We start from the raw sequence: 13,960 nt of genomic DNA on the forward strand, positions 1-13,960 counted from the left end.
TCAAATAAAAATGCTGTTACACAAAATCACAACAGTGATTGGTTAAGATTATAAAAGTGTATGTATATGCACTTTTCTAGTCTTCATGACCTCCAAAGCTCTTTTCTCATTTGCCCATTCACACACACATCCAGACAATGCATTAATGTGCAGCACTTTATTTATCACACGTCAATTACAAATCAGGGGCAACTTAGGGTTCAGTATCAAACCACCGACCCTCAGGTTAGTGGACAACCCACTCTACCTCCTGAGCCACAGCGGCAGTTAATTTACACATCTGAGACAAGTAACAGTAATGACAAAATGTCATCCTTTTGAAATAACACATTGGAAAGAACACAAAGGCAATAATCTTAAAATTCTTTATTCATAAACTTGATGCAAGTTTACAAATTACTGTACAAGGTCAAAATTTCTTCAAAATGGAAAATGAAAATGAAAACCAAAGCGATCCAACGTGCCAGACTGTCCTCTGTTTTTGTTGGTGCTAGAAAATGAAAATGAGTGGACATTTGAGATAAATGAATGCTTTCAACGCACTGTCCAGTTAGAGAAGCGTGCAAGTCTCTTCACCACAGCAAATGACTAGCAAAACTCAAATCATCTCTCAGTGTACCCTCTGATCAGAGACTTGGCATTTTGGAGTGAAGGAATCACAGGTGGATGAAGACTTTTTAGCAGGGGGAGGTTCTCTGTGTCGCTAAGCAACACAGGCCCTTAACACTGAGGAGACATGTCGTTCCTCACCGCTCAGATATACAACATCAGACATGTAACAACAGGATATGGAGTAGTGTGCTGGGGAGACGAATTTAAAAACATTTTGCTCAGAATGTGCTTGGTGTTAAAACTGACCTCTCCAGGCACATTGCTGGATTTGTGCAAAGATTTTTTTTTTATTAGGAATATTCAAAGATTACCCACTGGAATCTAATCAGTTTCAGAACTTGGGAGGGAAACAAATCTAAATACGACTGTGCTACAGACCTGTGATCAGTCTACAAAATTCCTTCCTCTCTTGAATTAAAAGAAACATGGCACGTATTATTGCAAAACTGATTATATTTCCTGTTCCTTACATCATACGAGTTTGAGAGTAAATCTCAACAGACAGAACAGTGTTAATCGATCCAAGAAAATACCCTGAAACTCGACATGTGCATGTATAGAGTCCCCTCCAAAGGATTGTTTGTTACCTGAGTTGCCATTCAAACGTGCTTTTGCAGACAGTGTCAACAAATAAACTGCAAAAGAACAAACAGATTGATACAGTGTGTGCCCTGTAGTATCGGGAGCAGTAGTACTGGTGGAGTACTGCAGCATATTGCGAGGTCAAAGTTAAATGTTTCAGGTCAGTTCTTATTACACTTTGAGTGATCCTTTTTGTTTTGTTTCACACCCAAAGAGACACCAAAACACATCTGTGGGATATTGTGATGGCAAAGGAAGCTCTGCAAACGTTGGAAGTTTAGCAGCTGGGTGAAAAACCAGAGGCGGTAGAGAGGGGATGAATCCAGAAGCAAATGATGTCATGCAACATGGTGGCAGTTTCCATATTGAAACCGAGCAGGGGCTGAAATATTACAATTAATTGGGTGGATTAACTGCAAAAAAATCTCACATCCAAACAGATTAAATTTATTCCCGTTAGCCCATCGCAGCGGGGCACCAAATATCACAGAAACGAGGCCGCTGAGCATCATTCTGTTAGCTCTTCACATTTGCACCATCAAACTAGCCTTCAACGTTTACAGCCAAAATCAAGAAAAAGGCTAAAAGCAGAGCTGAGCTTTTGCCGGGCCACGGTTTTGTCAACAAATAAGGCAAAAATAGCTCATCAGCTTCAACATAAGGTCTGTTAGAATCTGATCCACAATGCTCATTTTACCATCGTTAAAAGATATATAGAGATTCTGAAATATTACTAATCCACTGGCAAGGTCTTCACATTAACCACGGGTGGATTTGATCTTGCCTGTGAGCATTTTGGATCTAATCAGCCCATTAGACTTCACACATTTTTAAAAAGTAAGAGCTAAAAGATACCGAGTGGTAGGTCATCTCAATTTAAAGATAAGCTCCTAAAATATTGAAAATTGGCTCATGTATTGTCTAGGATGCTCAAAAAAAAAAAAAAAAAAAAAGAACATTTGCCAAATAATATTTCTAAAAACAATATTTGCCAAAAAGAAAGACAGAAAGAAAAGAAAACTGGAGCGGTGAGGTGCCACTTAAAGAGCTTCTGTATCAATCTTCTTTTAAAATTCCCATTTAACTGACTGTTTGTGAAGCCCAGTTTGTCAAAGCAGCGAAAGGAAAAAAGGAGCATTTCCCCACATTTAAAAAGGGAGAAAAGTTTTCTTTAAAGACAAAAGAGCATATTGAGAAAACAGGACTAGTAACACCCATACATCCTCCTCCTCACTAAAACACTGAGGGGAAGAAGCAAAGTGACACCAGAGTCAAGTCTTTTTTTTTTTTCAGGAGCGGGGCAAAGGAGTACTTGTCAGATGAGCCAGTGAGATGGTTTCCGCGACAAAGATGATATATTCCCAGTTAAGTCAGACAGGGGGAGATATTCCAAAGAAAACTAGATACTTTGACCCAAAGACATGTTTCCTTTGCATAGTGGAGGCAGCTCTTTATCCGTCCTCTTTAGGCGGTGTGTACCAGCCTGGAAGAACAGACAAAAGAAAAACTGTTTGCCCACGATCTTTACCACAGTGAGTCCAATCAGCCACAATCACTCTGAAACATTACAAAATAGGTACAAAATAAATATGAAACACTTACCATTCTTCTCGTGGATTTGCACAAGGGATTTGTATGACTGTTGTGCTCTGGCAAGATTGTACTGGTTCTGAAAAACAAACAATGCTCTGTAAATTTCCTGCAATGCAAGAAATTGCTGTAACAAACGATGGTTCAGATCTTGCCGCAATGCTGTCATTGCCCATCTCTCACTCCCCTGTCTCTTTCTACTGTTCGCAAAACATGACCAATGTAAATACATCCGTCTCTCTAATATGCATTCATCATTTTTTTATGTCAGTAACATCTATGAGCCTCTACTTCAGCTGAAGGGACAGATAATACACTGAAACTTCCTTTGCCAAGTTGTCTGTGTTGCCTTCATGTGTGTCTGTTCAGAACTATAAATTACAGAAGTGTGATATTTGTCAACTAAATGATATAAGCTTACAAAAAAAAATATGTACATACAGATTATAATTTTTTCCCAAGATGTTATTCAACCAATCGCTAAAAGCAAGAGCCGCAGCCCTTCAATATATAAAAAGGGGAAAAGAGGTTGGTTTTAGGCTGTGTCAGAATAAACTGACCTGTAAACACTTAAAGGGCACAAAGTGAGATCCCATTCACCACAAGCTGGTGGATGTTAACATGCAGGAAAAGGAAGTTGTTGCTGGTGCCAACGTTAGCCACACTCAGCAGACCAATATGACATTCACCTGGAGACACTAGGATCCTGATTACGCCGTGATAAATTTGCACTGTTTGACTGTTTTCTTTCTTTGAGAATAGTCAAGTAGTCTAAATTTTCATTTTGGTTGCATCGCCAGGGAAACTAGTTGTTAGAGAATATACCTACTATTCCCCTTTAGATTTGGTCAAACAACATTTTATGAAGCCTTATTCATTTTTAATATACCTACCTTATTGGCTCCAAACTGCACCCTGGCTTTTCCTTTCACCAGAGTTGCATTTATCTGCATAATGACAGATTCTATGGAATAGGCACTGCTCCAGCCCTGGAAAACACAAAACCACACAAAGCAGATATGAATCCACGTCCTTTGTTGGTTTTATTAAGACAAGAAAAATCACATCATAAAATGTAAGATGCCATAATAGTAAATTCATGATCAAACACCTGTTTGGTGAGAAGTTCCATGCACAAGGCTCCTCCTCCTAGGACATACCTGAAATTAAAAGTTTTAGGATGAGTATTATTAATTTTAAAGCAGATATTTACAATATTTGGCAAAGAAAGTATTCACATGAGAGACGGAGGTCGGGTCTGGTTTACTTTGTCTGACTCAACATCAACTGAGATTCAGGATACATCAAAAGGATGTAACTGAATCACAGCGATCATAAGCAACAGCAGTCAACAAAAAATGTAGCGACCGGTCACCCTCTCCCCCCCACCACACACAGATGAACTGGTGCTTAAATCAACCACCCTTAAGTGGGACGCATGAACCTGACAGGCATTCTACTTTTTGTGTCTGAACCTGAGAATTTACCAGACTACAGGCAAATGCAGTGTAAAAAATACAGTAGACCAGCCAACTAATGTAAATGACAATACCATACCATGACAAACCTTATAGTAGGGAAAATATGCACAGCTCCTACGAGCTTGATTGTGTTGGTGTATGACTGTTGCTTTTAGTGTCAGAGATGATGATTCAAAGGCAATCAATAAAAACAACATTTTACACTATGCAGTAGGATCATTACTGTAAGTCCATACTGCACCTAAAAACAACGCAATGGGACAAATGATTTTTATTAAAAGTAGGCAGCACTGTGTATGACCAGGGATAACTCTTTCTTGTGAACTTGGCAGCAGGAGATCATGACACACTCACCCTCCGGACAGCACAGGGGAAATAACCCGTACAAAAGGTGGATCAAAGGGGAAATTATCCTGTCACATGAAGAAGAAAAAAAATGTCAGTGTTGAGAAAGTTCTTTACTTCAAAAACAAAATGAGAAAAATCATCACAAGACTCACTTTATAAGAGAAATTGAGCAGAATGTAGTCCACTCCTTCTTTTTCTTTTAAGACCTGCAAGTCACTATGCAAAGGACTATCTGGGTCTACCCTGTAATGAAGTATGGCAAAGTAAAATATAAAAGAATACACAATATGTGGCAAGATAAAAATTGTAAAAAAACTGAAAACTTACGTCCTTAACTTGACGTGCCATTCATAAAGGCTGTCATTGACTAGTTCGACTGAATAAATACCTGCAAAGTGAACGACACCAACAAAGAAGTTAACTTCAATCTGATGATGAGAGCTTGGAACAATAAAAATGGATGTCCGAGTAGTCACCTGTCTTGTAACTCTGTGATCTGTAGATCTCCCTGAGTTCCTTCATTAGGCGGTCTGAGGCTTGCACCGAGCCAGAGACTGCACCCTGCAACACATATCATAAAGCTTTATCACACAGGTGACTACTGAAAGTAGTCTTACTCATTTATGAATGCACACAATTACAAATTTAAACATTTTCATCATGAAATTGGATAAAACAACTCTCCTTAAGCACATAGGAAAAGCTTCATGAAGCCTAGACCTTGTTAAGACCAGGTACTAACATGTGGATGGCACAAAATATGTCTCCTGTGATTGGGTCTCACTTCCCTGCTCATGTGGATACACACAAAGATAATTTCTGTTCGCAGAGGTTATATTATTTTTCCAGGGATGTATCAATTGCTTATATCAGTTCACTTTCACATAAACGTTGGTTGTTTTCAAAGTCTATACCGTGGTGTGTTACTGACTGCAAACACCACATGACCAAAACAGAGGAGTTTATGATTCCCGCTGTCATGCTCTCCAAAATCAATGAGGCTGTATTGGAAGATGATGGACTGTGCTGCTGTGAAAGATCAGAATCAATCCATTTTTGCTGGAAAGCCTATCATCGTTTTTTTCTTGCTGGTGCCCTCTGCAGCAGAAGCAACACTGTGTCTCTGATTTTAGACAAGTTAATGTTGATCTGAACATGTAAAAATTGAATGAGTTTGTCAGAAGGAATAAAAGCTAAGAATTTATGTTGAGGAGCTGTAGCGTTATCCTGTAGCAAGAGCTCAATTACAATTTCCAGGTTGGAAAAACTCCAACACTAACAAATCACTGATTTATCGTTTATATCTCTCCCTGCTCTTTTTACTAGTAAACAGCAATGAATACAACATTTGATTCACAAGGCTGAAATATGATCGACATTCCACATCTAATCCTGTTTCAAGAAGTAAACATTATTTTGGCTGACACTACAGAGAACAGTGTTCGGACCTTCTCATCAAACAAAAGGTGATCATAGAGATAAACTGAGATAAACTGACTTGTCATGTTTTTGTGCTGAGTAATATGGAGACTGCTGCCAAAAGTTAACATTCAAAGATTAGTCCAGACATTATCCTGAACTTTTCTGAAGGGGCTGTATGTCAGAACACAAATGTCTAAAAAATTTACAAAGTGCGAGTGGGTGTGTTGATGATTTTTCTCATAAGCGGCAGATGCGAAGTGAAAGAACACAAATATGGATGAAAAAGACAATGACATTAGAGAGCCTTTAATGACAAGGCCCGATATGTGTCCCCTCGCCTGAATATTCTCGAAATGTTCATGTTGGGATATCGCTGACTCACAGGATCTATCCCTGTGTTCATCATAAAAGGTAGTTTCCGAAAACTATCAGGACATAATTTTACAGATATTTTATAGAGTTCATATCTGAACAAGGCTTTACAGTCATAAAACCCATTATTTTGACAGAAAATTGGAAAAACGTGAAGTGAATGAGCACTTACATTCAAGTGATCCTGTCTGTGGTTTTTACGAATTTTCTCCAAGATGGCCAGATTTTCTTTTTCTATCCCATCGTCTTCAGACTTTTTTCCATCCACTGGCTCCTCCTCTTTCATGTCATAATGGTCAAGGTCTTGGTCCAGGTCAATGTCCTGCTGCCAAAGAGTATTAAGTATGTTTAGAAACAGTATGTAAAAAATAAATTCTATCACTAATATATCAATGATATGAATCCACTGAAGTGTCAGGGCTACATATAGGCACCTCTCCCATTTCTTCCTCCTCCTCCTCTTCAGATGTCACCTCATCTGACGGCCCATTCTATAGCGAGGAGAAAACAAAATGAGCTGATAGAATCTACAGTTTGGAAATGTAAAATTTAAAAAGGCAGAGGATTTCAATCTTGCTTTTAGTTCCTACCTTTCGCTCTTGAGTGATTGGACCAGCAGGTAGTGGCTGGTCCAGCATTTCTACATCTGGATGTTGTGGCAGGTTGTAAAGACGACAGAGATCACAAATGAGCCGCTTCAGCTGTTGAAGGAGCTGCGGATTAAACCAGCAAGACCAAAAGTCAATAATAAAAAAACAACTTGCAAACATACTATTCTTACAAGTTTCCACTTTGGTAGACCTGTTCATTTACAAACCAGTGAAACAGTTATGATACAAAATCTACCTTTTTTCCCCTGAAAAATTTGCATTGTGAGCTCAGACCAAAAAAGGTTTAAGCAATTGTGGCATGTGCAGAAATCTGTCAATACAAAAAATCCTCAATAATTTGGAGTTGTGTAGCAGCCACTGCCACAGAAAACATTGCAAGACATAGAAAACAACAGGTTACACTAAACATCGTCCAATTGTGGGTGCAAATGTCCTGCAGCCTGAGAGAGAGACCTGAGAGTGGAAAGAGGCTGATTTTCTCAATCACAATGATCAAAATCAGACCTGAAAACCCATCATGAACCACTTGAAGAAGCTGAATCTGTGCATAGATCTTGAGCAGGCTGTATGTGGACGACCGAATAGCTGGGTGGTTAGGGCACGTACCATATTGGCAAAAACATGCTCTGAGCAGAAGGTCCCTGGTTTGACTCTTGGCGAGCCAAACTGTTTACTGCACGTCATTCTACTACTCTCTCCCACTGCATTTCCTATGTCTATCAAATGAAGTCACAAAAGCCAAATAAATATATATATATCATATATTTCATATCAGCAGGCTGCCAATGCTGGTGTTAGTGTTGATATAGTACGGTGCCCAAACTTTTGCACATACCACAAATAAATAAAATGTTCCCCCTTTTGTTTAAAATCATGAAAATACAAGAAGTAGCAGGTTCACATTTGAAGGAATTATTTTAGTCATTAACTTTTTCACTTTAAAAATCAACAAATGTGTAATTTTTGCAGGAACAACGTTAGAGAAAGGCGGTGATATCCGACTGCCTTCATACAAGTGTACCTGATAGAATCAATGTTGGCTATTTGACAGTACCATGTTGTGCACGCCTCTGTGACGCTGGAGCCACATCAGCCAACTTACCAATGTGCTGCCTTTTCTCACATCCTCTAAGCGCTCCAACACTTCAGCCAGACTGGGATCATCAGAGTCAACAAACCATATTGGGGGTGTTGAGGGATAAGATTCCTGCAACAGAGGCAACAATGGGACATGGAAATGTAGTTAGTCATGCTGAAATGTGTATGTGTTTGTGTGTGTGTGTGAGGCTTTATTGCGATAGAAGCCTCATTTACATAAAATGTCAAAGTGTATTCCAAAGCTTCAAAAGATTTGAAAAACAAATGTCTTCGGGCTGCTGCACACAAGCGGATTTTCAGATCTTGAACGATTTAAGAAAACGTAGGAGACCACAGACATGATTTTTTTTTAAATTTTATAATCTTCAGAATACGCACACTTGGCGATTTGGCCAGAGCGTCAGACCAAACACTTTTTGTTTGTAGGAAACAATTTCACAGTGGTGATTCCAGAAACTTGTAATCTCACAGAAACTCTCAATATCTTCTGTCCTTTTATGGCGGTTGGCAAATGACTTTTCGGTGCATTACAGCCACCGTCTGAACTGGAGTGTGGAACACTCGCGTGACTTAACCTGATTTCAAAAGAAAATAAACATGAAAGGAGGACCGATGTTGTGTGGTCTGTTTTGCAGCGAAAAATAAACATGACAACATAAATGTAGTCATGGCAGGGAGGGCTTATACATTTTGCACTGCATGCGATATTACAGGTTTCTGTCGGAGCCGACTGGAGATCAGGGAGGCTCCGACTCAATCAGTAGCATTTCGATTATTTTGTAAACCCCACAGACTTCAGGATTATTTGGGCAGATAACCGGCACCAGGTGATGAGAAGCAGGTACGCCCCCGCGATTGACGCAAGGGACCAATCGGCCCGATTATCCTCTAGTGTGCAGCAGCCTTCAGACCACACAACAGCCACACACTGAACAAAATGAATTGTGTGCTGCCAGCTGCGAGAGCATCTTCAGCTGTGGCTGAGTGATGCTCTAAAATCTTCAATTAGACTTTAATGCAGTTGTTAAATCATGTGTGGACTTCAGTTCACAGGACTCAAGACTCAGGAGGTTATTCCGAATTATAAAGCTGAAGGTCCTTCATCTAGGGGACTATAATGCAGTGTGTAAAAAAATACAGCTTCACTGTTGCGTAGTGATTGTAATACGGAATAACTGCTTTCTTAAGCCTGGACATTTTCCTGAAATTTTCCAGCAATAATATTTGTTAGTGGCTACTCCAAATCTTTTCAGGATCTTACTCAAAACATCAAAAGCTTTATTCAAAGAATCTCCCATAAAATCTATACTGCAAGGACTATGCCCATTTCTCTGTCCTTTCCCTACATCTGGATTTGCTCACTTGTGTTAATCCAGTTGAGATCTATATTAACTACACCTTGTTCAGTTAATCACACGAGGGACGAGCAGGGGAGAAAAAAAAAACACCTTTTACTTACTCACTTTTCATTTTCTAGTGGGAGGAATGTGATGTAGAGTGGAGCTGTGGTTTTATCTGAGACTGTGGCTGGACTCAAAGGGGTCTCAACATGACACGGTTATCGAAACACGTTAACATGCCTGTTTGTTTGTCCCATAAAATTGAGCATGAGTGTGTGTGTCCCAAAAGTGAGCATGGGTGTGTGTGTGTGCGTCCCAAAAGTGATCATGATTGTGTGTGTCCCCAAAAGTGAGCATGAGTGAGAGTGTGTCCCAAAAGCGATCATGAGCGAGTTTGTGTCCCCAAAAGTGAGCATGTGAGTATGGATGTGTGTCACAATGGTGAGCATGAGTGTGTGTGTCCCCACAAGGGAGCTTTAATATGTGTATGTGTATGACCCAAAAGTAAGCATGAGCAGGTTCTGTGTGTCATAAAAAGTGGGCATGAAAGTGTGTGTCCCCAAATGTGAGCATGAGTGTGTCCCCAAAATTGAGCTTTAATGTGTGTGTGTGTGTGTGTGTCACAAAATTGTGCATTAGAGTTAGCGTGTGTGTAGAGAGAGGATGTGGTCAGGGTGTGTGAATCAGGTCTGTGTCACCTTAACCTTAGAGATACACCCTCCATGACAATGAGAATTCTGATTCTGACATTAGCATATGTTTTGCACATGATTAATAAGGATGAGTCACTAATAATTCATATAATCTGGATAAACAAGCTGTTGTTAACGTACATACAAAGGCCCATTGTATGTTATGAAAATGTGCCCGGCTCACATTATAAGATAATTAAAAAAAAATAAGCCTGATGAATTGCAGTGATGTCTAATTCACATCCACAGTGTGTCGCATTATACGTGGTTTAGAGTCCAGGTACGCGAGCCCCTATCGTCGCCAGATGAAGTTCGCCACATGGATCCGTCTATTTACTGAAAAGGCAGAAAACACAGTGGCACTTAACATTCCATTAAACAGCGTCTGTGGACGATCAAAATGTGAACGGGACATCCAGCGGGGCGTCCGCGATCTTTGTGAAATAAACGTGGCCAAACAGCCGCTGTAAATGCAGTGAAAGTCACCTTGTGTTCGAGCTAAACGAAGCTGAGATCTAAATAGCTCGCGTGGAGTCGGTAGAAAGTTAGATGTCGTAGTAGCGCAAACTGTAACGCAGTTATTTTGGCTAAGCTAACGTTACTCTCAGTTAAGAGGCTAGCTAGAGCTACCGCATCGTCGTTACTGCTCGACGTTTTATTGTTTTATTTCCTGCGCGGGTTTGACACCGGTGCTGCGGCGGTTGGTTTTATCCACTGGGTCATTTCAGACTTCGTGGTGGAAGGAGAATAAAAGCGAAACACTTTATTCGGGCTTGATGTGTAAACACGGAACCTTGCGCGGAACGGTTTGGTTTCAGGGGATAGTCAGTGGCTGTGGGTTTAGCCTGGCTGGCCTGGACTCACCGTGATGTTGCAGTGAATGATCAGCAGCTTCTCCCTCGTTACGTTGAACTGGCAACTCAGCTCGTCGGGTTTCCAGTCTATTATTCTGAATCGCTCGTGGTTTGGATCAAAGATTGACTCAAGAAACTTCAGTTCGGCCTTTAGCCCCGACACCGACATCTTCTGCTCATCTCAAACCACCAGGCCGCTGGCAGGAGGGGAAGTCGGGGCGGATTGCGACCGCGCAGTTGAGTCGGTGCTCGGATCTCGCACGTTAGCGTGAGAACAACAACAAAGGGCTGGCTGGGGCTATGGAGCACAATGTCACTGGTGTTGTTCACCCGGACTCCACACAACTTCAATATTCCATCTCGAATTCAAATTCACTTTCTTGTTGGAGATTATTATTACATTACATATTTAATTTGGCTCGATTCTCCGGCTTCCAGGAGTCCAAAGAGACAGGATTGTAATTTTATTCTGATAAATATACAGATATTTCTTAATATATGTACATTTTATAAAATAGGACCTACAGGGTCCCTAAAAATGAAGTTATATTTTAAACTGTAAAAATAAACATTTAATATGATATATGTACAATATGAGCAAGTATTTTTGAGACAATTTAAGAGAAAGCTGGGTTACCAAAATATCCCTGGTCCAAAGACCTACAGGGTCCCCCAAAGACAAGTTTAACCTTTTTTACTGTAAATATATAGATATAGCATAATATATGTACAATATATCAAATTGGAGCAAACAAACAGTTAAAAGAGACTGGGTTACCAATTTACCCTCATCTATAGGGGCCCTTAAGACAAGATTATAATTGAATACTTTAAATACATGTTTATGATATGATTAATATACAAAATACACAATACATGGGCGAACATAACATTAATTTATTGTAAAGGGAAGGCTGGGTTACCAGTAGACCCAGGGCCTCAGATCTACCGGGGGCCCCGTTGTAGCATGTATTACTGTAAATATCAGAATCAGAATCAGAATCAGAATTCTTTTTATTGCCATGTATATTTGCACATACAGGAAATTGTCTTGGTGTGGTTGGTGCACTTTACAAACAACAAATTAAAAAAAACACAATATTGAACAATATAACAATATAAAAAAAACAACAGTATATACAGTTAAAGAGTTACGTGCGGTTTTAAGGTGCAGAGATTGGTAATAGTGCCAGTAATATAGAGTTATAAATTATGTGCAAGGGTGGGTGGGGGGTGGGGGGGTCAGCAGAGTCAGTGTGATGCAGGGGGCTTGTTTGTGAGCCCCACTGCCATGGGGAAAAAACTGTTCAGGTGACGCGAGGTTTTAGTCCTGATGGCCCGGAACCTTTTTCCGGACGGGAGTCTCTGGAACAGGTGGTGAGCGGGATGGGAAGGATCAGCAATGATCTTGCGGGCTCTCCTACTGGTCCTGGAGTGGAACAGGTCTATGAGAGCCGGCAGGTCACAGCCGATGACCTTCTCAGCTGACCGGAGGATCTGCTGCAGTCTGCCCTTGGCCTTGGCAGTGGAGGCAGCGAACCAGACGGTGATGGATGAGGTGAGGATGGACTCAATGATGGCTGTGTAGAAGTCAACCATCACTTTCCGCGGCATGCTGAATTTCCTCAGTTGCCGCAGGAAGAACATCCTCTGCTGGGCCTTCTTGATGATGGAGGTGATGTTCTCCGCCCATCTCAGGTCCTGTGCGATGATCGTCCCCAGGAATCTGAATGACTCCACTGTTTTAACTGGGGAGTTGCACATGGTGAGAGGGACGGTTTGAGCTGGGCTCCTCCAGAAATCTGCTACCATCTCTACAGTTTTTAAAGCGTTCAGCTCCAGGTGGTTCTGGCTGCACCAGGAAGCCAGGCTGTTTACTTCCTCTCTGTAGGCGGCCTCGTCCCCATTGGAAATTAATCCAATAAGGGTTGTGTCGTCAGCAAACTTCAGAAGTTTTACAGAGGGATGGCTGGAGGTGCAGTTGTTCGTGTAGAGGGAGAAGAGGAGATGAGAGAGCACACAGCCCTTCGGGGCTCCAGTGCTGATGGTCCGGGTCTCAGAGACAAGCTTCCCCAGCCTCACGCACTGCTTCCTGTCGGTCAGGAAGTTAGTGATCCACCTGCAGGTGGGCTCAGGCACGCTCAGCTGTGTCAGCTTGTCCTGGAGAAGAGCTGGGGAGATGGTGTTGAATACGGAGCTGAAGTCCACAAACAGGATCCTGGCGTAGGTGCCAGGGGAGTCGAGGTGCTGGAGGATGAAGTGGAGTCCCATGTTGACTGCGTCGTCTACGGCCTGTTGGCTCTGTAGGCAAACTGCAGCGGGTCGAGGAGGTGGTTTGTTATGGTCTTGAGATGGGTCAGCACGAGGCGCTCAAAGGTCTTCATCACTACGGAGGTCAGGGCGACTGGTCTGTAGTCATTAAGGCCTGTGATCCTCTGCTTCTTGGGAACGGGGATGATGGTGGATGTTTTAAGGCAGGCGGGTACAACACAGCCAGTGAGGTGTTGAAGATGTCTGTGAATACTGGAGACAGCTGATCCGCACAGTGCCTCAGTGTTATATATATAACACTGTTATATATACAGATGCTATAGAAGTTATTCCATGATTGATATTTAATATATACAATATATGTGCAAACAAAACTTTGATTAACTTTAATGAGAAGACCAATTGACAAATGATCTCAGACCAATAGGAAAATTGATCATACAGTAAATGTATAGATATAGTTTAATACATGTACACTATATATATATATATATGCATTAAAGAAGCAAACAAAAACTGGATAAAGCTTAAATCAAAGACTGGGTTGCCAATTAACCATCTGATTGCACTGGTAAAAATTGCTATTCAAAGTTGTGTACATTGATTTGACACTAGGTGGCACCACACAACAGATAATTCTCTTCGATTTACAACTAGACATGAGCTGTTGCTGTTAACAGTGTCAGG

The 13,960-nt window shown here is 41.1% G+C and overlaps 1 protein-coding gene across 2 annotated transcripts; it reads right to left on the reverse strand.

Moving 5' to 3' along the window:
* Positions 1-351: 351 nt before the first annotated feature.
* LOC128445138 (ubiquitin-conjugating enzyme E2 Q2) lies at positions 352-11,265 on the reverse strand. 2 transcript variants are annotated; one of them, XM_053427947.1, is made up of 13 exons: positions 11,013-11,265; positions 8,121-8,225; positions 6,998-7,120; positions 6,842-6,898; positions 6,580-6,729; positions 5,090-5,174; positions 4,941-5,001; positions 4,766-4,856; positions 4,620-4,678; positions 3,896-3,944; positions 3,678-3,773; positions 2,797-2,863; positions 352-2,677 (listed from the first exon to the last, which is right to left on the reverse strand). In XM_053427947.1, the coding sequence occupies exons 1-13, from the start codon at positions 11,169-11,171 to the stop codon at positions 2,646-2,648; spliced, it is 1,134 nt and encodes a 377-aa protein (XP_053283922.1). In that variant the 5' UTR covers positions 11,172-11,265; the 3' UTR covers positions 352-2,645. The 2 variants fall into 2 exon arrangements, with proteins under 2 accessions (XP_053283922.1, XP_053283921.1); XM_053427946.1 differs by having other exon boundaries at positions 6,580-6,732; positions 11,013-11,264.
* Between the last annotated feature and the right edge of the window lie 2,695 nt (positions 11,266-13,960).

The sequence above is a fragment of the Pleuronectes platessa genome, chromosome 7 (assembly GCF_947347685.1).
Source record: "Pleuronectes platessa chromosome 7, fPlePla1.1, whole genome shotgun sequence".
Classification (NCBI taxonomy): Eukaryota; Metazoa; Chordata; class Actinopteri; order Pleuronectiformes; family Pleuronectidae; genus Pleuronectes; species Pleuronectes platessa.

What these genes read in the sequence shown, in the direction of transcription:
- LOC128445138 (XM_053427946.1), bottom strand. Translation starts at nt 11,171, where the DNA reads ATGTCGGTGTCGGGGCTAAAGGCCGAACTGAAGTTTCTTGAGTCAATC. An exon ending in CAATCACTCAAGAGCGAAAG is followed by an intron (nt 6,899 to 6,997) that starts GTAGGAACTAAA and finishes TCCTCGCTATAG; the next exon opens with AATGGGCCGTCAGATGAGGT. An exon ending in TGGCACGTCAAGTTAAGGAC is followed by an intron (nt 4,857 to 4,940) that starts GTAAGTTTTCAG and finishes ACTTCATTACAG; the next exon opens with GGTAGACCCAGATAGTCCTT.